The sequence below is a fragment of the Chiloscyllium plagiosum genome, chromosome 10 (genome assembly GCF_004010195.1).
Source record: "Chiloscyllium plagiosum isolate BGI_BamShark_2017 chromosome 10, ASM401019v2, whole genome shotgun sequence".
In the NCBI taxonomy this organism is placed as follows: Eukaryota; Metazoa; Chordata; class Chondrichthyes; order Orectolobiformes; family Hemiscylliidae; genus Chiloscyllium; species Chiloscyllium plagiosum.
Genome location: NC_057719.1, coordinates 56,412,506 through 56,440,266, shown reverse-complemented (window position 1 = coordinate 56,440,266; position 27,761 = coordinate 56,412,506). Strand labels below are relative to the sequence as shown.

At 37.6% G+C, this 27,761-nt stretch overlaps 2 protein-coding genes across 3 annotated transcripts in view; one reads left to right on the top strand and one right to left on the bottom strand.

The window, feature by feature from the left end:
* ppp2r3c (protein phosphatase 2, regulatory subunit B'', gamma) overlaps positions 1 to 13,037 on the top strand; it is a 33,748-nt gene extending 20,711 nt beyond the window's left edge. For both annotated transcript variants that reach the window (XM_043697815.1, XM_043697817.1), the window contains exons 4-13: positions 107 to 219; positions 1,070 to 1,167; positions 1,263 to 1,333; positions 1,434 to 1,566; positions 3,013 to 3,068; positions 3,164 to 3,239; positions 3,336 to 3,472; positions 7,659 to 7,796; positions 10,647 to 10,706; positions 12,759 to 13,037. In XM_043697815.1, the coding sequence (XP_043553750.1) occupies positions 107 to 219; positions 1,070 to 1,167; positions 1,263 to 1,333; positions 1,434 to 1,566; positions 3,013 to 3,068; positions 3,164 to 3,239; positions 3,336 to 3,472; positions 7,659 to 7,796; positions 10,647 to 10,706; positions 12,759 to 12,947 (1,071 nt within the window). In that variant the 3' untranslated portion in view covers positions 12,948 to 13,037. The remainder of the gene's footprint in view (positions 1 to 106; positions 220 to 1,069; positions 1,168 to 1,262; positions 1,334 to 1,433; positions 1,567 to 3,012; positions 3,069 to 3,163; positions 3,240 to 3,335; positions 3,473 to 7,658; positions 7,797 to 10,646; positions 10,707 to 12,758) is intronic.
* fam177a1 (family with sequence similarity 177 member A1) lies at positions 12,999 to 16,833 on the bottom strand. The gene is made up of 5 exons (XM_043697818.1): positions 16,676 to 16,833; positions 16,265 to 16,441; positions 16,113 to 16,179; positions 14,454 to 14,551; positions 12,999 to 13,480 (listed from the first exon to the last, which is right to left on the bottom strand). Exons 1-5 carry the CDS (start codon positions 16,757 to 16,759, stop codon positions 13,274 to 13,276), a joined length of 633 nt encoding a protein of 210 aa, XP_043553753.1. The 5' UTR covers positions 16,760 to 16,833; the 3' UTR covers positions 12,999 to 13,273.
* Between the last annotated feature and the right edge of the window lie 10,928 nt (positions 16,834 to 27,761).

Here is a 27,761-nt window from a genome sequence, read left to right as displayed (position 1 = left end):
CTACTTCTACTTCTACTATGGATTTCTAAAGGACACTTTGAGTCTCAGTTGTTTAGTCAAATGTCAATCTGTATGCATAATATTCCTTTCTTATTTTGTTTTACAGAATTTGTGGTTTTTGCTAGACAAACATCAAACCCCTCCTCTGATAGGAGAGGAAGCAATGATAAATTATGAAAACTTTCTGGAGGTCAAAGAGAAAGCTGGACAGAAATGCAAGTAAGTGCCATTTATTAGCACCATTTCCGATGAAGTTGAAGAAAATCTCTTCATATTAATAAGACCATTTTCTTACTGATTGTTAAATCCAATGCATGTAATGAATTATGCAATAAAAACTATTCTGGTGTGTTTATTTGATGAACAACATAGATCATTGAACTGTTCTCAAAATTGGCCCATCTTAACCTAAATTAAGAACATAAGTGAATTAATGAGGTACAGTTTGCTAAACAGTAATTATATCTATATAGCAGAATTCCCTCAACAGTATCATCTCGCTTCATGTTTTCAGTAGCCCAAGATTTCAGGGTGATTATTTTGAAGATGTGTGCAATTTTATTGTGTGTAATTGATATTTTGTTCCCTTCCCCAACCATACTTATGCTGAATAAGGGCAGAATCGATCAACTTATTCAAGAAATAAATAAATATGTTTCTGATGAAAAGCAGGATAAAGAGCTATGGGGAGCAGGCAGGAAAGTGGAGCTCTGATCAGGATAAGATCAGCAATGATCATGTTAAATACCAGAGTGGGCTTGAAGGGCTGGATTGCTTACACCTGCTTCTAATTCCTATGTTGTTCTTGATTTGGATTGCTCATGTAAAGCCCCAAAATGTCTCTTGGCATGTGTTGTCAGACTAAAAATAACAATCTCTGTGCCAAGTTACAGCAATAATTCAGGAAAGAAAAAACATTAAGCAATGCCAAGCAATTGACAATCATGTATTTTATTAAAATCTATTTTTTAAATGTTGATTCTATGGTGTTCCCTTTCAATACAATTTTAGTGAACATTTTTATATGATCTTTTTGCTATCATACTTGCATTTTAATGTTATCCAACAGGCAGTTTTTTGCAGCTAAGATATTCGCAAAACTCTTGCACAATGATGCCTATGGAAGGATCTCCATAATGCAGTTCTTCAACTATGTCATGAGAAAAGGTAGCGGAATCTTATGCAAACTAACAGATAAATTTATATAGTTTTTACATAATCTTAGTTATAAAACAACCATACTAAATCTATTTAAATTTTAGTTTGGCTGCATCAAACAAGGATAGGTCTGAGTTTATATGATGTAGCTGGTCAAGGATATCTTCGTGAATCTGTAAGTATCCTACCTTACGTTCAAATCTGACAATTTCTATCACACTTCCATCTTGTTGTGTTCTGTGATACCTTAACTTCACATTAAATTATATCAACAGGATCTGGAAAATTACATTTTGGAGTTGATTCCAACTTTACCACAGCTTGATGGCTTAGAAAAGTCCTTCTATTCATTCTATGTGTGCACTGCTGTTAGAAAGTTCTTTTTCTTCCTCGACCCACTCCGAACAGGCAAGTGGATATTTCCTCATCAAGTCATAAACCCTGTAACATTTATCATGTCTTAGCAATATAAACATTTTTTGTTCTTTATGGCTATGCTTCTAGTCTTATGTATTTTAGATAGCAGTCTTCTGTTTGGTTGTTGTGATTAGTTGAGAGTGTGTCTTATTTTCTTATTCCTGAGGGAGATAAGGCTCCAAGCTGTTACAACAATGCCCTGTTGAGTACAATCTGCTGAAACCTACTTGTTAAGAGCATATGGGATTCACATCAATCTCAATTGATAATTCAAGTAAAAAGCTTTTGATTGAAAGTTCGGAGCTATTGAATTGCTGAAATTAACATTCTCCTAAATTCAGTCTGTAGGTCTTCTCCATAAATTAATAATTTAATGTTTTGATAGTTGTGTTGGTTACCTGAATGTCATTTGTTTTAATAATTCATTTGTTTATTCATAAGATAACTAATTCCTAATTTTTAATATTGGGAAATGGAGTTTCATGTAATTTTTTAAAAACAAGTTAGCAACTTATCTCAGTTTTCAAGCTACTGGTAAAATGATTTCCAATGATTATGGAGAAAAGTGAAGTACTTATTTTTAAGAAAGGTTGTTGTTACACAAAATGTTATAAATAAATCTTATCTCAGGGAGTCCCTCTCCCACTGCAACTCCCAGGTCATTTCCTCTGCCCTGAAGTCTCTATGCTACTTCCTCCCCACCCCCACCCTCCTCTCACTTATCTCTCCACCCTTCAGGCTCTCTGCCTGTATTCCTGATGAAGGGCTTTTGCCCGAAACGTCGATTTTACTGCTCTTCGGATGCTGCCTGAACTGCTGTGCTCTTCCAGTACCACTAATCCAGAATCTGGTTTCCAGCATCTGCAGTCATTGTTTTTACCTAAATAAATCTTAATTAAGTCTCAACATCCTACTCGGTATTTCCAAAAGATTTAATCTTAAATAAACGGGTTTTGTATCATTTATCAGAATATAAAGCTTTTCTTCATAAAATTTTGCCATTTTGTTTTTCAGGAGTAAGACTATATTATGTTATGGGAAACGCTTTTGATATATGTTGCTGGCAGTGAGCAATTTTTAAGATGTGGTTCAGTGATCATCAAGCAAAGTTTCCAATAATGTAATTCAGCTTCTAAAGAGCTAAAGGAACTGAAAACATTTCTACCTTTTTCTTGAGTCATTTTTTTAAAAAATTACCAGTTTAGGTTGAATTATCAGCACAAGTTCCACATTGCTGGAAATTGGGTTGAGACTACCTGAACTTAATTCAGATGTGGCAGTCTGAACCATCAGATTGATTGATTTAATCGGATTTGAAGTTGCCAGAAAATGTGATTTGCACTTCACCTTTTACAACAGAGGACTGTATCTCCCTGTATTTATGCTGGCATGATGATTCAAACTAACCTGACTTTCATATCTTTGATACTACTCTAGGTAAGATAAAAATCCAAGATATTTTGGCCTGCAGCTTCTTGGATGATTTGTTGGAGGTAATTGGCCATCGGAGAAAGTTTTTGAATGTTAACTATGATCCACTGATAGCAATGGAACATAACTGATTTTGCCTGTGTGTTTATATTTGTAGCTCAGAGATGAGGAGCTGTCTAAGGAAAGTCAAGAATCAAATTGGTTTTCTGCACCTTCTGCATTGAGAGTATATGGTATGTGTTGAATACATACTATTATGATCCTTCATAACTTGTGCGGCATATCTGTTATGGTGCATGGTTTACAGTATGATCATTTTTATTTCTTAGGTCAGTACTTAAATCTAGATAAAGATCACAATGGAATGCTCAGCAAAGAAGAGTTATCGCGTTATGGTACTGGAACGCTTACGGGTGTGTTTTTGGATAGGGTTTTTCAGGAGTGCCTAACGTATGATGGAGAAATGGTAATTGCCTACAAGTAATTCACCTGCAACAATCAATCTCTTGTGAAGTTAAGAAACTGTATTGGAATTTAATTTTACCTTCTTTAAACTAAATGTTCTGTTCAATCAATTTAGAGATACTATTTTTGAAAGAGTTTTTGTGGCAATCAAAGTCTAAATGTTTTCTCATGGCTATATTAGTGATTTTGGGCACATCAGATTAAGGATTAGACTTGCTGTGCAGTTTTAACTGCTTAGCCAAGACTTAATTTAGTAAATTCTCATATATAAAGCTCTTTGTTCATATCTTAGGAAATATTAATTAAACTCTACTCATGCTTTAAGCCAAGTAATTTTGTTTGACTGAACTGTTAGAAGATAAATAATTATAAACAAGTGATAGGCTTGCCCTGTGGAGCAAAGAATGTGCAGCTGGTTAAATTCCCTCCTGTTTAGTATTTTAATATTATCATACAAATTTTATTGTGCCAATACTGAATCATCTTTGCCTGTTTTATGCTAGAATAAGAAAAAAGGTTTGTTTGAAGTATAACTGGGGTAGTACACTGGAATTTCTTGGAGTTGTCACAAGTTAAAGATTTTTAAATAAGGACACAAAATTCCCCAGTTTACCTTGTTTTCCTGACTGTATACACGCGCGCACACACATGCACACGCACACGCACACACACACAAAACCTTGGTCCAAATTGTTAGTTGCGGTCCCAACACAGACCCCTGCAGAATCCCACTAATCACTGGATGCCATCCTCAAAAAGACCCCTTTATCCCTATTCACTGTCCTCTGACAGTCAGCCAATCCTGTATCCATGCGAGTACCTTGACCGCAATATCATGGATTCTTATCTTATTTAACAGCCTCCTGTGTGGCACCTTGTCAAAGGCCTTCTGAAAATCCAAATAGTTCATATCCATTGAACATCCTTTGTCGAACTTGTCACCTCCTCAAAGAATTTTAACACATTTGTCAGACATGACCTCCCCTTGACGAAACTATGCTGACTCAGTCTATTTTACTGTGAACTTCCAAATACTCTGCAATCTCCTCCTTAATAATGGATGCAAATCTGACTGAGGTCAGACCTCCCAGCCACGCTCCCTTCTTAAACAGAAGTGTTTCATTAGCCATTTTCCAGTCCTCCAGAATCCTGACTCTGCTGATTTCTGCAAGATCACCACCAATGCCTCTACAATCTCCTTAGCTATCTCCTTCAGAACTCTGTGGTGTAGTTCATCCAGTTCAGCTGATTTATCCACCTTTCAGACTTTTCAGTTTCTCTAGCACTTTCTCCTTAGTATGGTCACTACCCTCACCTCTGTCCCCTGACTCTTGAAGTTCTGGTATGTTCCTGGTGTTTTCCACTGTGAAAACTAATGTGAATGACCTATTCAGTTCCTCTATCATTTCTTTGTTCCCCATTGTTACTTCTCCAGCCCTCATTTTGTAGTGGTCCAATTTCCTTCTTGCCTCATTCTTGCCGTTTAAATATCAAAAAACACTCTTGCAATCATCTTTTATATCACTAGCTAGCTTACTCTCATATTTCATCTTCTCTCCTTTTATTGCTTTTTTTTTAGTTATTCTCGATTGCTTTTTTAAAAGCTTCCTATTCCTCTGGCTTCGCAGTAATCTTCACTGTAGTATTTGCTTTTTCTTTTGCTTTTATGCTGTCCCTGACTGCCCTTGTCAGCCATGGTTGCCTTGTCCTCCCCTTGGCTCACATCAACTCCAGCCTCTGAGATTGCCTGTTCCCTTGCAAATCGTCTACTGGCACAACAGGTCCACAGCAGACACCATCTCCTTGACCATCCCTGGAACATTTGGACAACAAGGATACCAATATCAGGCAACTACTGATTGACTACAACTCTGCCTTCAACACCATAATTCCAAATAAACTCAACTCCAAACTTGGGGACCTAAGTCTATGTTCCTCACTCTGTAAATGGATTCTCGACTTTCTGATCAACAGACCACAGTAATAAGGATTGGTGACAACATCTTCTCCAACATCATCCTCAGCACTGATGTTCTGCAAGGCTACATACACAGCCCCCTATTGAACTCTTTATACACATGACTGTGTGGCCAAATTCTGCACCAACTCCATTTGTAGTTCAGATGTCAATGATGAAACTATGCACAGGAAAGATATTGGGTGACTGCTTAACAGCATGGTGTAAAGATGACTGTCAACATCAGCAAAATGAAAGAACTGGTCAATGACTTCAGGAACCAGAGTGGAGGGCATGCCTCTATTTGCATTAGCAGTGCTGAGGTGGAGATTGTCACTCCTTAGAACTTAATGTTCATGACTATCACCAACAATCTGTCCTGGTCCACCCACATTGACAGTACGGTCAAGCAAACATAGCAATGCCTCTACTTCCTCAGGGGGCACAGCATGGCATGGCAACTGCGCTTCCCAAGACCAAGGGAAACCACAGAGTTGTGATCACAGCCCAATCCATCATGCAAACCAATCTCCCATCCACTGACTTTATCTATACTTCGTGCTGCATCGGGAAAGTAATCAAAGATCCCTCCTACCCTGGTTATATACTTTTCCACCCTCTTCTGTTGGGCCGAAGATAAAAAGGTTTGTATACACGTACGAACTGATTCAAGAACAGCTTCTTCACTGCTGTTATCAGACTTTTGAGGACCTCTTTAATGTTAATAGTGATCTCTTCTGCACCTTCTTGGCATTGTAACATTGTATCCTGCGCTCTGTTCTGTTATTCTGATGTGCTCATACAGTGCGATTTACCTAAATAGCATGTAAGGCCACACTTTTCACTGTACCTCAGTAAACCTAACAGTAATAAATCAAATCAATAATATATTTCTTCTTCCTTGGGATGAATTTCTGGTGTGCCTCCAGAACTACCTGCAGAAACCCCTACCATGTCTTCTCGAGTTAGGCTTCCTTTCAAATCAATTTTAGCCAGCTCCTCCTTCATGTATTTGAAGTGATTTTTATTCAATTGTAATTTCATTACAGCTTCTCTCTCTCTCAGACTGCAAAATGAATTCTATCATATTATGGTCATTGCGCCCTTCAGGTTCCTTCACTTTCAGCTCCCTAATCAAATCTGCCTCTTTACAAATCCAGAAATACCTTTTTCCCTTATCGGCTCGACTACAAGCTGCTCCAAAAAGACATCTTGTAGACATTCCACAAATTCCTTTTCTTGACTCTGTTTGCCTGGTTTTCCTAGTCCACATGCATATTGAAGTCCTCCATAATTACTGTAATAGTGCCTTTTTTACATACCTTTTCAAATCATTTAATTTTCTTCCCCACATCCTGAATACTGCTAAAAGGCCTGTACATAACCATCAAGCTCTTCATTTGTGAAATTCACTCTCAGATTCTGCACCCTCTGACTCTATATTACTTCTTGATATCGATTCAATTTCATTTCTTATTAAAAAGGCAACTCCACCCCTCTGCCGATCTGCTTATCCTTTCAATAGAACATGTATCCTTGGATATTTAGTTCCTAGCCCTAATCCCCTTGCAACCACATCTCTGTGATACCCACAACAACATATCTGCCAATTTCAATCTGTTTTGCAAGCAGATTTACCTTATTTTATGTACTGTGTGCATTCAGTACAACACCCTCAGTCCTATGTTGACTGCACCCTCTCATTGATGTTTCCTTTTCTGATGTGCCTGAAGTTAGATTCCTGATCCTTTTGATACTCTGTCCTATACTGGTTTTGAAAATTTTAATAACCATTGAGGCCAACCCCACCCCAGCAAATCCTCCCTGGGTTAAAGTCCTTCTGACTTTGATTTGTGCTGTCAGTTTGTCTACCTTACTCCAAATGCTTTGTGTATTAAGATAAGAGACTTTACATTTCTTCTATCACTGTGAGTGCTGTGTTATTTGCTTTTCAAAACATGCAGCAATCCTTTCAAATACTGGTTTAAAAAGGTTCCCTTTCATGTTCCACAGTAGTAATTATAAACAGAGAATAAAATGTGTGTGGCAAGAAGTGACTGATTATTGCTCTCCACATAAACACCAATATTGCTAGTAGTATTTTATTTTGTGAATCTGAATTTAAGAAATTGGTCATTCATTATGTTAGCAATCTAGAATGTCAAGAACATTTTGAAATAAAAACACATCCATTCTTTTGAAATTGACTTTTCTGACATTTTGTCTTAAGGATTACAAGACATATTTGGATTTTGTTCTTGCTTTGGAAAACCGAAAGGAACCTGCTGCTCTCCAGTATATCTTTAAATTACTGGATATGGAAAATAAGGGTTACCTTAATGTTTTTTCCCTAAATTTCTTCTTCAGGGTGAGTATTAGTTCTAGTTTTGAAGTCTTATTGAATTCAATGTGCATATTTCAAAATTGTTATAGATTTTCTGCTTGACTATTGGTGAATTCTTTATCAAGGTGAAAGATGTTAGTGCTAGAATTGGAGCTTTTATTTCAGGCATGTCCGTATCGAGCATTGCCCTATCAAATGCTGTGGCATAACAAAACTCTTCCAAAAAATGTCTCTGCAATATCTTGAAAAGCTCAAACTGTGTGTCATACCGGCATAATGCTGTTTCTATTTACTGTTTCAGCCATTCTGTGGGCTTTATGAACATCATTTACTAGTATCCTGTTAGAAACAATCATTTATATTGTCGGCATATGCTTACTGGGAATTAGATTAAAATTCAACTCATTTTACCACTTCACATGACCACTCTGTGTTGTCTTTAAATTGTCATTACGTGTTTGACATTCATATGTGATAAGCTGAAATTTCCTTGAATGAAATGTATGTAAGATCAAAACCCTTGCACTTTGTTTTTGCTGCAAAATCTGTTCCATAACTACTGGCACCAGCTGTCTGCCTGACAACTGTCGGAGGCAGAGCCAAACTATTTACAAACTTGGATCAGATTTTTGTGATTCTGAACTACTACTGCACCATTTACTGGCCCTGCTGAGCACTGACTACCTGATTCCAACCATGCTTTGGCTCAAATGCTGCAGAAATCATATCAGTGCCTTTGCCTGTCTAAAGTTAACTAGTCCAATGCTCTCTAATCAGCTTCACTTCTTCCCCAACATTCTACCCTCTCTAAAACTTGGGCCATTCAAAACCTGTGTTAAAACACAGCAAATTTTGTTCACCCATCACTGCTGTACTTGCTGGTCTACTTAAACTCCTGGTTAAGTCACATATTAATTTTGAAATTGTTTTCAAAGCCCTCTTTTTAATCTGGTCCAGCCCTACAACCCTCTAAGAAAGCTGCACTTCTCCAATTCTGGCCTATTAGTTACCTCCTGATTTTAATTGGCTTCAAATAACAAGCACCCCAGCTCTGGACTTCCACTCTAAACACTTCTATCCCTCTTCCTCCATAAGATGCTTCTGAAAATCTACTGTACTAGCCCTAATATCGCCTCATATAGCTTGCTATCCATTTTCTGTTTGAAAGCACTTGTACATTTTAGTATGATAAAGGCATTACACTGATGGTGTTGCAGTAATAGTAGCAGTAGCATAGAGGATCCTTGCAACCAGCAGACAATGTACTTTTATTCCATCAATCTGGTGTACATTTCAACACTCAAATTCTTTTGAGGTTTAAAAAAAATGATGCAGTCATCCAGTTTCTCGATTGTGTCCTGCTAATTAATGTAACAGATTTTGTGTGGTCCAATGATATCTCGTTAATATGCTGTATATACTTGTGTAAAAGTCTTTTTTTTTTAGACTACTTTTAAGCTTAAATTTATGGGGTTGACTGTTACATGGATACTACTTTTGAGGGGCTGAAAATACCACATACATGTAATTTGCAAAGCCCAGTTGATCTCTAAACGAATAAAGGAAAAAAAACATAATGAATTACAGTAATTCCACGAGTGATACAGGGGAACTGAATTCAGCTGAACTGCACACAAAGGAAGGTTGTCACCTGACTCTGGCCTGTTGTTTCTTAAACTTTTGTGCCAACTTCTTCCATGTCCCTCCATTTTCTCTCATTTACTGTTTTAGTTTTTCAATTAACATTTTAAGCTGTTATTTCTGATTTATTTAAAAATTAGACATTTAACTCTCATACAGTCTCATTTGATCATTGTAGTCATGAGAAATTGTTGGTAGCTGCACGGTAATTATAGTGAAGTAAATGCATATAGACTTGTCTATGTAAGAAATAATGGTGTGATAAACTTTGTATTAGAGCTGAAAATGTGTTGCTGGAAAAGCGCAGCAGGTCAGGCAGCATCCAAGGAACAGGGGAATCGACGTTTCGGGCATAAGCCCTTCTTCAGGAATGCCCAAAACGTCGATTCTCCTGTTCCTTGGATGCTGCCTGACCTGCTGCGCTTTTCCAGCAACACATTTTTAGCTCTGATCTCCAGTCCTCACTTTCTCCTCGTAAACTTTGTATTATACTAATTATAGTGCTTGTTCAGTAATGGACTTAAGAAATCTGTAGCCTACTGTTGGTATGAATTGTACATCAAAACAATTGCATAAAAAATCAATTTCCTCATAATGTTTATGTCCAGAATAATACCGGCTCTCATGTTGATCTGTTAGCTGTGAAGAACTAAGGTCAACTTTTACACAAGATATCTGGAAAATTCCAAAATTTATAGGGAGTTGATTTTTCATGATCAACTCTTAAGTATATACGGTAGCTTTCACTATCTAATACTTGCGTATTTAAAATAATCAAACATGCAATTACTCGTTTACAATTTTTGACTTGTTTTTTTCATTAATATCAGCTGTGCGTGTGAATTTTTTAAAAACAGTATTTTAATTTTGATAATATTGAACTAAGACCAAGAAAGTCCCAGTTTAATTAAGTCTTTTCCAAACTTATGTTCATAAGTATGATGCCACTGAGAAGGGTAAAGTTAACTTATGATTCTGCATTTGTGAAGGAGGGCTGGAATGGCAACCCATCAATTGTAAAAGTTTGCTTGGAACTTTTACTCATACTATCTATCAACTATCCACTAAAGTGTATTCTAGCATGCTGTAATAGGACTTTCCTGAAAGGTGGAATGTTCTGTTAAGACAGGATGGTTTGCTCATTTGCTAACCTAATCTTAACATACAGGCAAGCACTAATCCTTTGTAATTCAATTAAATCTTACTGTAGTTCTGTAATTTTTATTTATACAGGCTATACAAGAGCAAATGAAACTTCATGGGCAGGAGCCAGTTTCCTTTCAGGATGTTAAGGTATCTTGCACCATCAGAAGACATTTTAATGTTTAGGAATACTTTACAAATACAGCTACTTTGGAGGGAAAATGTTAAGTTTCCATTGTACAGCAACCTATAGTCTATAATAAAAACAAAGTGCTGTAAAATCTCAGCAGGTCTGACAGCATCTATAGTCACGAGGTGAAGTTAATGGAGTCCAATATTACTGTTCTACCTCTTGATTTCCAAAGAAGTGTGATGGGTTTTATGCTATATAGACTGTGTCTACAAAAGTTATAGCAGAGGATGTCCTGTGTTTTGTGTGTGTGTATGTAACAAAATTTCAGTTGTGCTATAATATTGAAATGTGGCTGGAATAAATTATTCTTGCTGCTGCTGTACATCCAGTACTTTATGGCATTTCCAAGTAAATAGTACAGCTAACTTTTAATCTTGCACTACAGCATAAAATCCCATTATTTTCATTATTCTGATCCAACAGAACTGTGCAAACCCCTTTCCAAGTTAAATAATGATTGCAGCTATGATGCTGTGGAGTTAAACCTACTGCAGAGATAGGACTAAATAGAACAAGAAATAATAATCGAACAAAGGCCATGAGTAATAAATTACCTATTTGTTTTTGTCTTAAGACACATTGTGGAGAAGGTACATCTCTATATTCTGGCCTGGATTAAAAAAAATTTGGTCAAGGAACAAGTTTTCAGCTCATCTTAATTTGTCATTTTGATTCAGCATTATAGAAGAAGGCATGAGTAGATTGTTTATAATGCTCAAGGTAAAGCAGTACTCTTTTATCTGCAGAAGTATCTCTTCAATATAGCTTATGTCTCAATGCATTAAGAAATATTGGATTCCAAAACATAAAATATTTAGTTGTAATGTCACTTTCCCAATCCTCCATTGTAAAATAGCACAAAAGGAAGAAATTAATATTTTCTGTAGATTTTGGGACCTATGTCATGACTGTTTTTGTAGGGGAGGTTCTAAATCTCCATTCACAATGAGCCATAAGTGTGAGCTGTTTTCCTAGAGTGGCTGCTTTTGAGCCTATTGTCCAATTCAGGAAGGTAGAGAGCCTCCTGAAGCACACTAATCAGTCAATGGCTCCAGGCCCCTCTGCAGAGGAAGAAGTCTTTTGCTTGTCTCCACACTGAAGTGTGACATTTTTGTGCTAATACCCAAGCTGCAACAAAAGTTCACTAGCTTAGTTTCTGAGATGAATGGATTGTCCAGAGGAGAGATTAAATTGACTATGCTTACTCACCTTTAGTTAAGCATGTAAAGTGACTGGGATAGATAGGAAAAGTTACCCTTGTTTGGTAATCTAGAACTTGGGCTCTCATACCTAAAATAATAACGTTGATCATTCAGGCCTGAGATAAATACATTTCTTCATTGATAGGGTTGAATCTTTGAAATGTTCTACCCTGAGAGCATTATTTTAAAACTCATCCACAGGTCGGCCAGACCAGGTGTGTATGGCAGTTTCCTTCCCTAAAGGACATCACTAAACTAAATAGGTTTGTCCCACAGTTGACAATGATTTAATGGTCATTATTAGATTCCTAATTCTAGATTTTTGTTGAATTCCAACTTTGTCCCCAGACCACTACCTGGATCTGTGGATTAATTATCTCGCAATAATACCACTAGGCCATAATCTTCCCCCTTTAAAAAGGTGCTAATAGCAATGGGGCGAGATACATAATCAGCTATGTTCCTCTTGAAGGGTAGAAAGTGAGGTCTGCAGATGCTGGAGATCAAAGTTGAAACTTTATTGCTGGAACAGCACAGCAGGTCAGGCAGCATCCAGGGAACAGGAGATTCGACGTTTCGGGTCCTGAAGAAGGGCCTGTGCCCGAAACGTCGAATCTCCTGTTCCCTGGATGCTGCCTGACCTGCTGTTCTGTTCCAGCAATAAAGTTCCTCTTGAAGGGTAGCAAACTTGGAAGGTCAAATGGCTTTATTTATGCCTGGACTGTCTAGTTTTATTTGTTTTCTGAAAAAAATCTTAAGTATCTATCATAGAAGCGAAAGGTTATACTGAAAACTTTGTTCTTACAGGATGAAATCTTCGACATGGTTAAGCCCAAAGATCCATATAAAATCACCCTTCAAGATTTAATAAGCAGTGGACAAGGAGACACCGTCAGCAGTATTCTAATTGATCTGAATGGTTTTTGGACTTATGAAAACAGAGAAGTTCTTGTTGCAAATGACAATGATGGTAGTGCTGATCTGGATGATTCATGATTCTATTAATACAACTGACTCCTGTACTGAGTTTGTAAATTGTACATGATAAATAGTCAAATGTTTATTAAAGTTGTGTAGTATACAAAAGTGATCTTTCCTTATTTATAAAGAACTAAAATAAATAATGCAATTATATAGGTTAAACAATACAATATTGTTTCTAGTATTAACAGTTTAATTACAGCAGATGCATGATATGAAAACCAAAATTAGAAGAAAGATCGCAAGGCACAACTGCATTTTCAGTGAATTAAGGCATAGCTGTTTTTCAGGATAACAGGCAGCGCTGAACCCTTGCATCATCTTCTGTAGGATAATTTCCTCTAGGTTGGAATAGGATCACTTTTTTGTTTAGTTTCTGTTATAATGGTGGGATCACTTTCCATTTCAAAGCTGACATTCACAAATGATGCATTAACTACTGGCAGACCATCATGTGCACTAACCATCTCTTGCTGCTGTTCCATTTGCTCTTGGTAATTCTTTTCAGCTTCTTCTGACATTTTATTTTCTTCCTCTTCCTCCTCCTCCTGTAACATTTACATGCATTAGCAAGCCTAGCTGAACAAGATTCTTTTACAAACTTATCCTATAAATAACTTTCTAACTTCTATACTTTTATGCCAATTCCATGCTATCCTCTCCTGTAACCCACAGGTAATCGTGCCTGTAAATTTCATGTTGCTGAACTTTAATAGCAGGTCTGGCATGCCGTTCTACTACAGGGAATACTCTGTATTCTTTTGACATCTATAAATGCATTTAAAGAACTGGATACTGACTAATTTAATTGCCTATTGCACAGACACTTACGAACTTTGTTAACTCCACACAAAAAAAAACTTCTCATAGCTGATCTCATGATCTACCTAGGTAACTTGTTTACCACACTAGCTTGCAAAGCCCACAGTCAGTTGTATCTGATTTTATGATATCTACACAAATCACTTCCAATTTCCTGACTTGGCAACTGCAGTAACTGGGCAGAAATATGTCATACATGCTTGCTTATGTATTGATCTTCCTCTGACAATGCATGAAACATCAATCTCAACTACATGGCAGAGATATTTTAATTTGCAAATAGTTTGTGGAAAATATGCTGCTTCCATGATAAAGGATCACTTGGAAAAGCAATGATTTCACAAAATTGGATAAGATGGATGTTTCACTACATCAGTGTATTATTCCTGCTTTCCTGTCTGTAGGTATTAATGGTCGAATGATGGTTCAATTTTTTCAAACATCTGACTCTTGCATATTTAAAAGGATTTGAATCACAGCATACTCACAATAGAAAGCAAATTCAATTATCCTTGTAAAATTTAAGTCAATATATTAATAGTCTAGTTGACAAAGCACACTAAATATTAGAAATTAAAGCGTCTAGGCTAAGAATTTCCTGAGTTCATAAAGAATTAATTTGCCTATTGTTCATTTATAAAACAAGTGAAATGGCTTGCTGAATTTAACTTATTGAACAAACATATGCAATCCACTTACCTCCTTTTTTATCCTGTAGTACTCGTCAATAGCATATTGGTACTTTGGAGCATTTATACCAAAAAGTGAAGCTAACTTTTCTCCCAAGAAGTCACAAACTTTATATATAAAAAAAAAAGAAGCCTGTTAGTAATAGCTTAAATTTATGGTGAACATGATGGTGCCAAAAGCCCATTTTCTTCTAGAATAATCTTGCTTCCACTATTTTGCTATGATTGAAGTCTAGATTTCATGTTTCTCCACCATTTAATCTTGAACCTTCAGCCATTATTTCAAAGACTGTCATTTATCTCATCTCTGAAGAACTTAATGCCATGACCTCCAAAATCCCTTAATACTCAATGAGGAATGTCAAAGTTGATACACTGTTGCAGCCTGATCCTGTCCAACTAACTTTATTTTCCCTACCTGCATACAATGAATCTTGCAGAGTCTCCTACTGCTTCAGTCAGTTTGTTTTTAATTTGTTCAAGGGAATTAGAATTAATGACTGAGCCAGCATTTACTGTCTATTCCCAAATACCTTTTAGAAGATGTGGTAAGCTGCTTTGTTAAACTGCAATCCTTGGCATGTAGGAACATCTTTTAAGAAGCTGATTTACGTATTTATTTCTCTATGGATGTTTAATTTTTCTATCCATAATACTTGCCTAGGTTTTTTTCCATTTTAATCAACTTTTCCTCCAAACAATAAAACCTGCCTGGATGCTAACAATGCCTAACATTCTGCAGAATCATTGTTCTATTTGTATTCCTTCCCTCCCTGACCTCCAGGCTCTGCATTTGCCTTTGGTGCTTCTAGAGAAGGTGGAATAATATTAATTACCGTTCCCTTTCCCATTGGTATTCAATGACTTCTGCTATAAGGCTGGACTGCTTTACTCTCCCTGACAAAACAGCTTACCAACAGTTTAGACTTGCACTTGTAAAAACTCTGGAGAGAAGATAAAAACAAATACTAGAAAAAAGGACGTTTGTTTAAAAATTAACCTATCAGTTTTGCAGCATTAGTGCTCGCAAGGTATTGTCATTAATGCCATTTTTCTTTTTGGTCACTTTATTGTTTTAGAAAAATTATGAAATGACTTAAAGATACTGATTTACCTTGCCCCTCCCTTAAGTCTAATAAACAAAGATATAGAGATACAGATGAGGTATGCTCAATCTCTGATACTGCTTGAGTTGTGGTGAGCCACCAGAACACTGACCAATTTTACAGTAGGTTCACATGCACTGAATATAGCAAAAGGTATTGAAATACAAAACAAGCCTATATACCATCAATGACTTGCACATGAAGTGATCCTATTAACATCTCCCTTGTTCAACTGAGGTAATGAATCAGCTTGGCACCTCAATTTAGCATTGAACATCAGAAGTTGAGTGTAGAAATGCAAACTTAAACCCAGAGTCAATTAGTAAGTCTACTGGAAAGTTTGTTTGCAGTTGAACTGCAAATATTTTTTAAAATGACATTTAAGTTACATTACTTCCTCTTGTGCCATAATTTTTGATTAGCTAAGTAAATCATTCTCAAGGGTTTTTTTGTAATCCTTAAATTGAGGAAGTTGTAAATGTGGATTTCAAATAGTGAAACTTGTGTGTATTGTTCACACAAATCAACATTGTAGTCCATTATAACATAGATGTAGATCATACCTGACAGTGTACCTGTAGCAAATCTTAGCATGTAAAACCACAGAAATGGACCCCAAGGAAGTGTGCTCTGTGAATAAAATGTTTCACATTATGCATTACACGCTGAAGTTGTTTGCGAATTAGATTAGGAACTCAATGAACTTCAACCTTACAGTATCAATCATAGGCAATAAGTCTTTCTTTTCATCTTCCTTGTCCTCCTCATCCGTGCTGTACTCCTCCATAGTTTCGCCACTAGCAAAGTGAATGATCCTTCGAGGAAGCTTTTGCTTTTTCATATTCACGTCCCCAAGTTCTACATTTTCAAATGATTTTCCATTTGCCTGCAACTTTAAAGGGAAGAAAACAGTTAAACAATCCAAGTCAGTGCTTATTGGGTACATACAAATCATGCAGTATTTTACTTGGAAAGACTGGGTCATGTGATTAACATTTTTTTTTGTCTATCTTTGCAAGTCAGCCTTGAATTTAAACAGGGGCTCGGGGCCCAGCCCAGCCCAGCCGCCCGCCCACTATTGCTGGGGCTCGAACCTCAGCCGCTGGATGCTCGGTCCTAACCTCACCTTCTCCGCGTCCGTGTTACCGCCGGCCAGCAGCATATTACCGGGACTAAGGTAGAGGCCGAGACCCGGTAACTTCTCCGCCATTCCCTATGAACGCACAACAGCCCGATGCCCGACAGGAAGCACCGCCCATATGAGGCCGAGCCCCCTGTTACCCCGCCCGCCTGTACTCTCTACAAGGCTATACAGGAACTGTCGAAACAACGTCAGTCAGCGTAATCTTGATTAGCCGGAGAGAAAAACCCAGAATGTTTACTACTGACTGTAGCAGTTCGCTCATTAGCAAATTAATAATTTATTATTTACTCACGAACCTTAAAACTTGCTTGAGTACACTGCTCAAATAACAAACCCAAATGAAAAGGAACCGTAGGTCCAACACTTAGTAGCAAACTGTCCCTAAAAATCCAAATAAATCAGTTCCAGACTTTAAATTGAAAAGACTGTAGCTGGTCCTGAAATCTCTGATTATTGGATAAAATCCTTGAAGGCCGCCGCATCTGTTCGATAAAGTGGCCATTAAGAGTTCTGTTCTAGTGCTAATGAACCAACATTGATACCTCAGAGGGTTATAGGTTTAGAGGGAATTACAGAGGGAGGCTTCTATTATTGATCATAATCCATCATTTGTGGTTGTGATAGTGATAGGAAGCATAGTTTCCTGCTGTATTCTACCAGTTTAAAGTTAGACCAGGCCCTTGTGTATTGTAAGAATAATATTTCTAATATAATAGTTGTAATAAATGTCTGTTAGATTCTTCAAAAACATTACCCACCCGGTGCTTGTGTTACGGAAATAACCTAAGCATTACTGTACTGATAAAATACCTTGTCGGATGTGAACTCACACCAGCAAGGGAGGATTGTCCATACAGGACTCCAATATCTTGGTGGTAGCTATTTGGGAAACTAATGAAGACCAACCAGACTACAATGGAGAATTTGGACAAAGGGGGGACAGTTCCTCATTCTTCAGCAGTATTAGTTTGTATGAGTACAGTCAATAATACAGAACTGTAGTTAAGGTATCGATCGCCAAGAAAGACAGATTACTTGTATTGGTTGGGATGTAAATTCTTTCAAGTTTAATTAAATCTTTCAAGTTTAATCAAGCCTCGATTAAACACTTTTAAAAAGCTCTAGTTCATGTTTGAGTGGAGGCAGTGTTATACACTCCAGAAAGCTGCAAACCTAGGACACTTTTTTTCCTGAAAGATGATACAGAAGTAATATTGATCAACCGTTGCAGCTGCAGAGTTTGGCACTTATACAAGGGTCACTTTTTATTTCTGCTGACACAAAGGCAAGGAGCATTTGTTTTTAACTTTTATTGACTTAAAGATATAGTCTATCCTTTTAAAAGCTGAATCATGGACTGCAAAAATCTAATTATGGATGAGCATCCAGTGACACCCTTACTGACTTGTAACTGTGCAAACAACAAATGTAGTTCTACTTTACAGATCAAGTGACAGATGATCCTGAGGAAAAAAAACTTTTAAAATATTGATTGCCTTTAGCTTAAGGCATCTAGTCATTCCAAAGACTACGAGAAAGACCCGGGACAGATTTGGAAAGTTCTTGAAGACTAGAATTAACTTGAGAATTAGAAAATCTAACTCATATCATACAGATAGAAACCCTAAGAGTTTACTGATCAATTTATTGGAAGATGTTGTAGCAAAGTGCATGAGTATAATCGTTTCAAAGGAAAGACTCATCACATTAGTCACCATCTCTACCCCAATTAAAGTCTTTAAGAAAGACCTTTTGGACAAGAAAAAAGGGCCATACCATTGACATGATACATAAGGATGGACACCAGTATGAAGATATAGTGCAGGCCACAGCAATAACATGCTTTAGATGCAGCTAGCACTGTTGCTATTGTCAGCAAAGTACACCAAACAAAATCTGCAACAGATGTGGTTTGGTGCACTGTTGTTGGAGGCAAACTCACACCAGATGATAAACCATGATTGTGTCTCAATCAGAAAAGACAACTGTCTTAACAAAATATAGTTTATTGGAAGATAGGAATAGGTTCATGTTGCATTACCTAACCTGGCATAATTATAAGAACTATCAGGAGCAAGAGATGGCATAGCTGTCCTCTTTGCAACCTCATAGAGTGGCAGAGAGAGATGCATGGAGTCATACAGTAAAGAGGCCCTTCAGCTGATAGGTTGGCACAGATTCAATCTCCACTAATGCCATTTTCCAGTACTTGACTTTAAATGTTGTAACATGTCACGTGCTCATCCACATACTTTAAAAGTTATGAGGTTTCCCTCCACTGCCCTCGTTGGCAATACATTTCTGATTCTCACCACCCTCTGGGTGGAAAACAAAACTTCCCTGAAATCCCTGTTAAATCTTCATCTTAAAATTATGTCCCCTCATTATTAACCTTCAACTCAGGGGAACAGCTGCTTCCTCTCCACCTTGTCCATGCTCCTCATAATCTTATATATCTCAATCATGCTCCCCCTCAACCTTCTCTGTTCTATAGAAAACAACCCAAGTTTATCTAGTCTCTCTTTGTAGCTAAAATGCTTCAAACGGACAAGATTCTGGTAAATCCCCTCTCCAATGTAATCATGCCTTCCTAGAACTGCACAGAGTTCTCCAGCTGTGGTCAACCAAAGGTTTGTGCAGCTGTAACATAACTCCCCCGCTCTTATAATCTGTGTCAGGATTGATAAAGACAAATGTACCGTCTCCCTGCTTAACCACTCTGTTAACCTGTCCAGCCACGTTTATGGATCTGTGGACAAGCACTCTAAGATCCCTCTTCTTTCTATCCAAAGACTGTGCAGCTTTAGTGTTAACTCTTTCAGAGCTGTTACCTCAGACAACACTTCCTCCAAGCTGTTCTACTCCCATGGTTAAATGTTGTACATTAAAGTCTATAAATACTTCTACACTTACTATTAACCCATGTTCTTCCCCACATATTTCTAACTCCACAAATTAAAGTGGTCCAGAGGATTCATAATTCTCTTTGTTGTCTCATAATTTCCACAAGAAAGCTTTAATCTCATGTGTGTCCATTATGGAAAACTGATGCTCTGTTGAAACAATTTTTTTCCTGATAGTATCCTGGATTTTTAGACCAGGTAATATCTTCATAAGCATCACCTGAACAAGGAACAATTGGTTCCATGGAGTGTTCAAGCAAATCTTTACCCTCAATCTGCTGAATCTGTAATCTCTCAATCTCCAATCTCTATACTACTACCTGTTGAGTAGGTTGGATATATTCATTTGCCCCATAGATGTCTTACTGGTGAACTAAACAATTTTCCAACCTTAGTTGTGTCATTAGGGGATTGCTGATTACTTAGCATTATCTTTGTGACTGATACTGATAATTCTTTGGAAGATGGACAATTGAAATATTGCTCTTGAACTGGTGTTAGTTCATCCTTCCAGATTATTATGACACAGAGACAGACTGCTGACCCACATCAACCTTTCTATCTCTGTATTCGCAACACAGTAAAATTAATGATTTGGAGATGCTGGTGTTGGATTGGGGTGTACAAAGTTAAAAATCATACAACACCAGGTTGTAGTCCAACAGGTTTAATTGGAAGCATTAGCTTTCGGAGTGCTGCTCCTTCAACCACCTGATGAAAAAGCAGCGCTCTGAAAGCTAGTGCTTCCAATTAAACCTGTTGGACTATAACCTGGTGTTGTGTGATTTTTAACTCTGAAAAATTAAAACCTTCAAAGACCCTCAAAATTGACCCTAATTGTTCCTAACTAGACTTTTGAATAACTAATCCCAGACTTTGTGAATAATCAATTCTCTCATGAGTTTGTATCTTACTTATTAACAATACAATAACTTCAGTAGAACTAAATTAAGTAACAGAGTAATATAACTGGTCTATACTTTAAACCCCCAAACCTTTGTTTTCACAGAATTATATGATGATTTCTTGGTTGACTTTATGAATATGTCAGTAACCTTAACAGTTCACTCAGATAAAGACATTAATACATATAACTTAGTTTTCTATTCTCTGAGCTTCCAAGAGTAGCTCATTGAAGGTTAGACAGAGAGCTTTCAAATCTTCATGTTGTAGCATTAAGAAAGCAGTCTGAAAACCCCAATTTAAATGCTGACCACTCCCTGACAGACTGTCTGTCTCCTCCATGAGGACCCAGTTACCATTCAACATCTGCCATCTTGGTATTTTTCCAAACTTGCTTCAACCAATTCCCAGGTCCTGATCTCATTAATAGCCAAATTTTGCTCTCTGTTTCAATGTAATGCTATTCCATGGTGATGAAGTGTCTGCAGAACCAACCTGCAATTAACTTTAGGCATGGCCTCATGAATAAACAAATATTGGTCTGTTTTCATTTTAACAGAAGCCATTACTCACAGTCCAAAAGTCATCGTTAGCTCACAATTCACAGCTCCAAACCAAAATACAAAAAAGAATAAAATAAAAATAAGTGAAGGCTTTAACATACCTCCACCCTTAAAACTACTTGGACAAACAAATTTGATAGGTGGATAACAATATTAAAGGCTGAGGAATACATGATGTTCTCAGAGAAATTATTCTTTTAGAAGAATTTAAAACCTTATTACTATTTGTAATCAGAACTCATGTAGACGTCCAAACCAAAATTTATAAAAGAAAAAATGAAAATGATGAAACATTAACGAGTGCTCCAACAGTATCAAAATCAAATCTGTTGTATCAGGTCCTTCAATGGGCTATTACGATGGCTAAACAATTTCAATTCAAGATTTGTCAATGAGCTTGTGACCTGTGCTGCTCATTCTTGTTCTCAGTACTTGCTTCTGCCAATCTATGCTAAGTGTTGTCTTCTGTCTTCAGTGCTAATAGGAGTAGAAAATGTTTTAACAAGTTTGGGTGGGATGCTCTTAGAGGGTCAGTGTGGGCTTGATGTGCCTAATGGTCTGCTTCCATACTGTTGAGATTCTATGATCTTTGCATTACAGTGTTCTTTGTGGCATACCATTTACTGTTTAGAGTTATTAAACCTTTGCTGTGAGGGCTGCAGCTAAGGTTTCATTAGTCATGGCATTTAATTTGATAGGACAACAAAATTGTACCTTTATCAAGCATAAAATTAATAGTTGTCCATTGACATGCACCCGTTATGTCAAATTTGAATCAGTTGGATCACCAGTTTCCCCTAGGAATGCTGTGGGTATCTTTTCAAAGGGAGCTATGTAGTCTAACAGAGAAATATATTCTTAATTTTCTAACCTTTTTTTATATGAGTAAGCTTTTGGCTTTTTGCTGCTCTGAAATTTTGTCCTACCTCTACACTTTTACCAGGTGAGACATCTTTTCTAGGTTGCAGAGTGACATTCGTTTGTCATAGTTGGGCACTGCTTGTTATTGTGAGGATTTGTTTCAAGTACTAATGATAACAATTGTCAAATGTGTCTGTAGAATGTTTATATCTTGTAAAGTGGATAGGCTCTGTTGGCCTGCTGTAGTAACATTGTCCTTCTTCTCTCGGGGGTTGTCTTTTGGTCTTCCAGGTTTCAACTTCTAGCACAATTTGGATAGATTTCTCCAAAGTACAATCTTCCTTGAGCTATAATAAATCTGACGAACACTCATCAGTAATTCCAACAACAACTCTGCCTCTGATAAATTCTGATTTCAAAGTAGTCACAGTTCTTCACGAATCTGGAGAGCATTAATTATTTATGGATCTACCTGGATGCAATACTCTTTTGCAATATCTCACCCTTTCAATTTGTTCTCAGATTGAGCTGTTAGAAGTTATCAGAACAGTTAGAACTTCTTCTAAATGAGGCGTGTCCCATTTCGATTCATAATATCATCAGATATAGTACCCACAGAAGACAATAGTATACTTACTTGTTCATCTTGAGATTTAGTATTTAATTTTGAAGGAATTCTGTATAATAAGTGTTTTATCCAGGTTGTCTAAAGCTGTGTTCCATTTGGCCCATCCAACATTGAACCCTGATGGCAGTATTATTTCTCCTACCATTTTTTAATATGACCATTTATTTGGATTCCTTTAAAGCCATTTTAAATTCTATGGTATATAAATGTTACTTTATTCTGTTTACATCAAAGTTATAAAATTTTCAGGAGATACCTCATAATGGTGTTCTAGCTTGTAATCTTACTTTAAATGTTGTTTTAATTTGCTTACCTTCAAGTCTCTTCAAACATTTAAATTCAGTATGATAGAAAATTGACAATACTTTCGTTATCCATAAGTATTTTGAATTCTTTTAAAATTCCGTATAGGGCAGTATTGTATCTCTACTGATTACTGGGCCATAACAAAAATGGAGGTGTCCCAACCTCTGGAGATTTTCTCATCTTATGGAGGCAAGATGAAAGTTTTCTGTTCAATCATGGGCAAAATGATATTATCCCATCTTTCACAGTTTAAAACATAATTTACGACCCTTTGTAAAATTTTTAAAATAAACTTTAAGTTATGAATTTCCTGAGTCTATCACAGTGTTTAAATTCTTCTATCTCCATTCATTCATGTTTGAACTCTTTTAAATTGCACTTTTGTTGCCTTAAATGTACTCTGCAACTTTCCTGATAGCACAGCTTTGGAATAGAGTCATAGAGATGTACAGCATGGAAACAGACCCTTCAGTCCAACCCATCCATGCTGACCAGATATCCCAACCCAATCTAGTCCCCCCTGCCAGCACCCGGCCCATATCCCTCCAAACCCTTCCTATTCATACACCCATCCAAATGCCTCTTAAATGTTGCGATTGTACCAGCCTCCACCACATCCTCTGGCAGCTCATTCCATACATGTACCACCCTCTGCGTGAAAAAGTTGCCCCTTAGGTCTCTTTTATATCTTTCCCCTCTCACCCTAAACCTATGCCCTCTAGTTCTGGACTCCCCGACCCCAGGGAAAAGACTTTGCCTATTTATCCTATCCATGCCCCTCATAATTTTGTAAACCTCTATAAGGTCACCCCTCAGCCTCTGATGCTCCAGCCCCAGCCTGTTCAACCTCTCCCTATAGCTCAAATCCTCCAACCCTGACAACATCCTTGTAAATCTTTTCTGAACCCTTTCATGTTTCACAACATCTTTCCGATAAAAAGGAGACCAGAATTGCATGCAATATTCCAACAATGGCCTAACCAATGTCCTGTTCCTGTACAGCCGCAACATGACCTCCCAACTCCTGTACTCAATACTCTGACCAATAAAGGAAAGCATACCAAATGCCTTCTTCACTATCCTATCTCATGTGACTCCACTTTCAAGGAGCTATGAACCTGCACTCCAAGGTCTCTTTATTCAGCAACACTCCCTAGGACCTTACCATTAAGTGTGTAAGTCCTGCTAAGATTTGCTTTCCCAAAAAGCAGCACCTCGCATTTATCTGAATTAAACTCCATCTGCCACTTCTCAGCCCATTGGCCCATCTGGTCCAGATCCTGTTGTAATCTGAGGTAACCCTATTCGCTGTCCACTACACCTCCAATTTTGGTGTCATCTGTAAACTTACTAAATGCACCTCTTATGCTCGCATCCAATCATTTATGTAAATGATAAAAAGTAGAGAACCCAGCACTGGCCCTCGTATTATTTAATGGAACCATGCCTTTTTGTGCCTGTTTACATTGGTGGTATGCTTAATTTGAACAGTCTGTTGTCTGTCTTTTTAATCTTTTCTCCTACACAGCCTGGTTCTTTGAGCTGTTATTTTAAAGGTTTTCTCCCTTGCAGCAAGGATTTCGAGCATTATTCACACAGCTCTTAACTGCTCCTACAGATACTTCTTCCATAAGGACATTGTAACTTCCCAGTGTGACTAGTGTTTTACTCACTTCCTTGCCAAGCTAACTTTGTTTTTCCTCTTTTGTTACCTTGAAGTATTTATGCAACTATCCCTGCTACTGATCATCATGTCAAATACTGGTAGCTTGTACTTAGGGTATAGTGCGGCTACCAAGCCTCCTCTATACTATATTCAAAACCAAATACAACAGAATTAGTATAGATTTCCCTAACAAAAATCAAAATCCAAAAGGAAAATAATTTTTTCTACTGAGTCCAGGTGCCTACCTAATGCACAGTGGGAACAAATAATCACTATTTAATCTTAAAGAGAGACACTTGTTTTACTCCACAAGATATAGTTTGTTACACAATTGCAAAAGATATGTGTTACGTAGACTAATTAAGCATAATTAGTTAAAGGCAAACAGGGGCCTGAGATGATTCACCTGTCTCCATTGTTATCTCGTTCTAAGGTGCTTCTTCTCTACACAAAGACTGTATGACATAATCAGATTGACAGAACCTAAGGCAGCTTCAACAGGAACACTTCCAGAATCATTACCTTATACAACAATATGGAGGGGCAAGTCCAAAGAAGAATTTGAATAGAATGATGATGATGTTGATTTTGAGCTAACAAAATCTGTAGGTACAGGGATGATGCAGAAATTTAGATAGATTAGTTTAGATTACTTACAGTGTGGAAACAGGCCCTTCGGCCCAACAAGTCCACACTGACCCGCTGAAGCGCAACCCACCCATTCCCCTACATTTACCCCTTCATCTAACACTACGGGCAATTTAACTTGGCCAATTCACCTAACCTGCACATTTTTGGACTGTGGGAGGAAACCGGAGCACCCAGAGGAAACCCACGCAGACACGGGGAGAATGTGCAAACTCCACACAGACAGTCGCCTGAGGCGGGCAATGAACCCAGGTCTCTGGCGCTGTGAGGAAGCAGTACTAACTACTGTGCCACCGTGCCGCCCGTATGTTGCAGAAATTATGGAGGAAATTATGGAGTGTGTAATTTAGGGAAATCAGAAGTGCACGCAAATGATCAAGTCTGTTGGTAACAAAGGCATGTTTCAACAGTTGAAGAGTTGAATCGTGGAGAAACAGAAGTGGGCAGTAATGCTAATAGAATTTGGAGGTGGAAGCCATCTTAATGTTAAGAATGATTCCACAATTAAGTAGGTTGCTAACAATCTTGTTCACTCTCTGTAGTCAAGGTGAAGTTAGCCAGAGAACAGATTTTGTGGCAAAGTCTGAAAACAGTGGCTTCAATCCTGCCAATATTTGATGAAAGATGGGACTGGTCACCAACTTTAGACAGGCATCGTGACAAATCTGAAACAGTGAGGGATTTATGAAAGATGATAATGAGTTACCAGGTCATCACAGTCCATGTGAGATGTAATGTATTTGGTTGATGTTGTTGACAACTAAGTGTGGTGCTGCTGTCACTAGATAATCTGAAGATTCATGCTGCTTTCACAGCATTTGTAAACTACCAATTTAATACTGAAACTTTAGAAATGTCTGGATAATTTGCCAGTTTTAATCTAGATATGTGTCATCATAGATCCAAGGTATGAAATTAATTCGACACTCCATCAACTTGTACTGTCATTCCATCTGCTTATTTTAAAACTTAAAGTATTATTTACCAAAACCCCTGAGTTCACTGGCTTCCACTGATAGGTTCAGCAGCAAAGCCTCAAATCTAAATTTCATATTGTTATGTTCAAAGTATTCCATCTCCTCATCCCTATCTCTGTAACCCCTACCTTCCCAACACTCTCTGTGATCCTCCTCTTCTGGCCTCTTGCTATCCCTATTTTTTTTTAAAACCTTTCATTAATGGCTGTGCTTTAAGCTGTCTCATCCTTCAGCTCTTGAAATCTCTTCATAAATCTTTTTTCTTCTGTCTCGGTTGCTTCTTAAAGCCTATATCTTTAACCAGTTTTTTTTTTCCTAAATAGCTCAGTGTCCCATTTATGAGATATCAGACACTGATCTGATAATGGATAAAAAGAAACAAAGAACTGCGCATGTAGGAACAGAAACAAACAGAGAAATTGCTGGAAAAACACAGCAAATCTGGCAGCATCTGTGGACAGAAAGCAGCCTTAATGTTTCAGGTTCAGTGACCCTTCTTCACAAGTGTTCTGAATATAGTTTATCCGGTTTCATAAAAAGCTGTACTCACTAGAAGATTCTACATATGATTTCTCGGTTGTGCTGAAGAAGTGGGGTTGCAGTATGTTTAACAGTCTTGGTCAAGGCAGGAAGAAATATAGACACCCTAGAATCCACTTCTGAATACTATATCATGGTAGCTCAGTGGTTAGCATTATTACCTCATAGTGCTAGGGACCTGGTTTGACTCCAGCCTCGGGCAACTGTCTATGTGGAATTTGCAGTCTTCCGATGTCTGTGTTTGTTTCCTCTGGGTGTTCTGGTTTCCTCCCACAGTCCAAAGATGTGCAGGTTAGGTGAATTAGCCATGCTAAATTGCCCATTGCATTCAGCTATGGGTAGGTTAGGTGCATTAGCCAGGGGAAATGTTGGGGAATGGATCTGGGTGGGTTACTGTTCGAAGGATTGGTATGGACTTGTTGGGCCACATGGCCTGTTTCCATACTGCAGGGATTCTGTGATCTATGATTACATAAAAGAAAATAAAAAGCCATAGATCAGGAAGATCTTATACGTTTCAAAAAGAAGGCTTAACCTTTTTTGCCAGCAATATTCTTGACAGATATTCAATTCAAGTGAAATATTACTCCTATATACAATTCAAAGTTTCCTACTCGACTGATGATGTTACAAGTATTTCCTTTTGGTGACTTTCTGCACATCATTCATCAGATGCGATTTTCTCCATCTTTCCTAAAAAGACAAGCAGAAACGGACTAACTCGCCAACATTTCTCACTGAACTATAAGAAGCACTCAAAATATTTTCCAGGCCTATGTACTTGGACTATTGAAACAGCTTAAGTCTTATTTTCAGCTCTGACTGCCTGAGCACTGCCAAAACATAGCTAACGTTTTGCTCATATGGAGCTTTTCTTCCAAACTGCAGTTACTCTATCCCCGACCTCTCTTTCTTTAGGTCACAAAAGCTCAACTAAGTGAACATTTGAGCAGTTATTACTCTCGGTAACTTGTTTAATCATTTAGCTTAAGTCACATAATTCACTGAGAACACTACCACCAGCAAGTTCGCTTCAAGCCACTCACCATCTTGACTTGAAAATTTAGCACTAT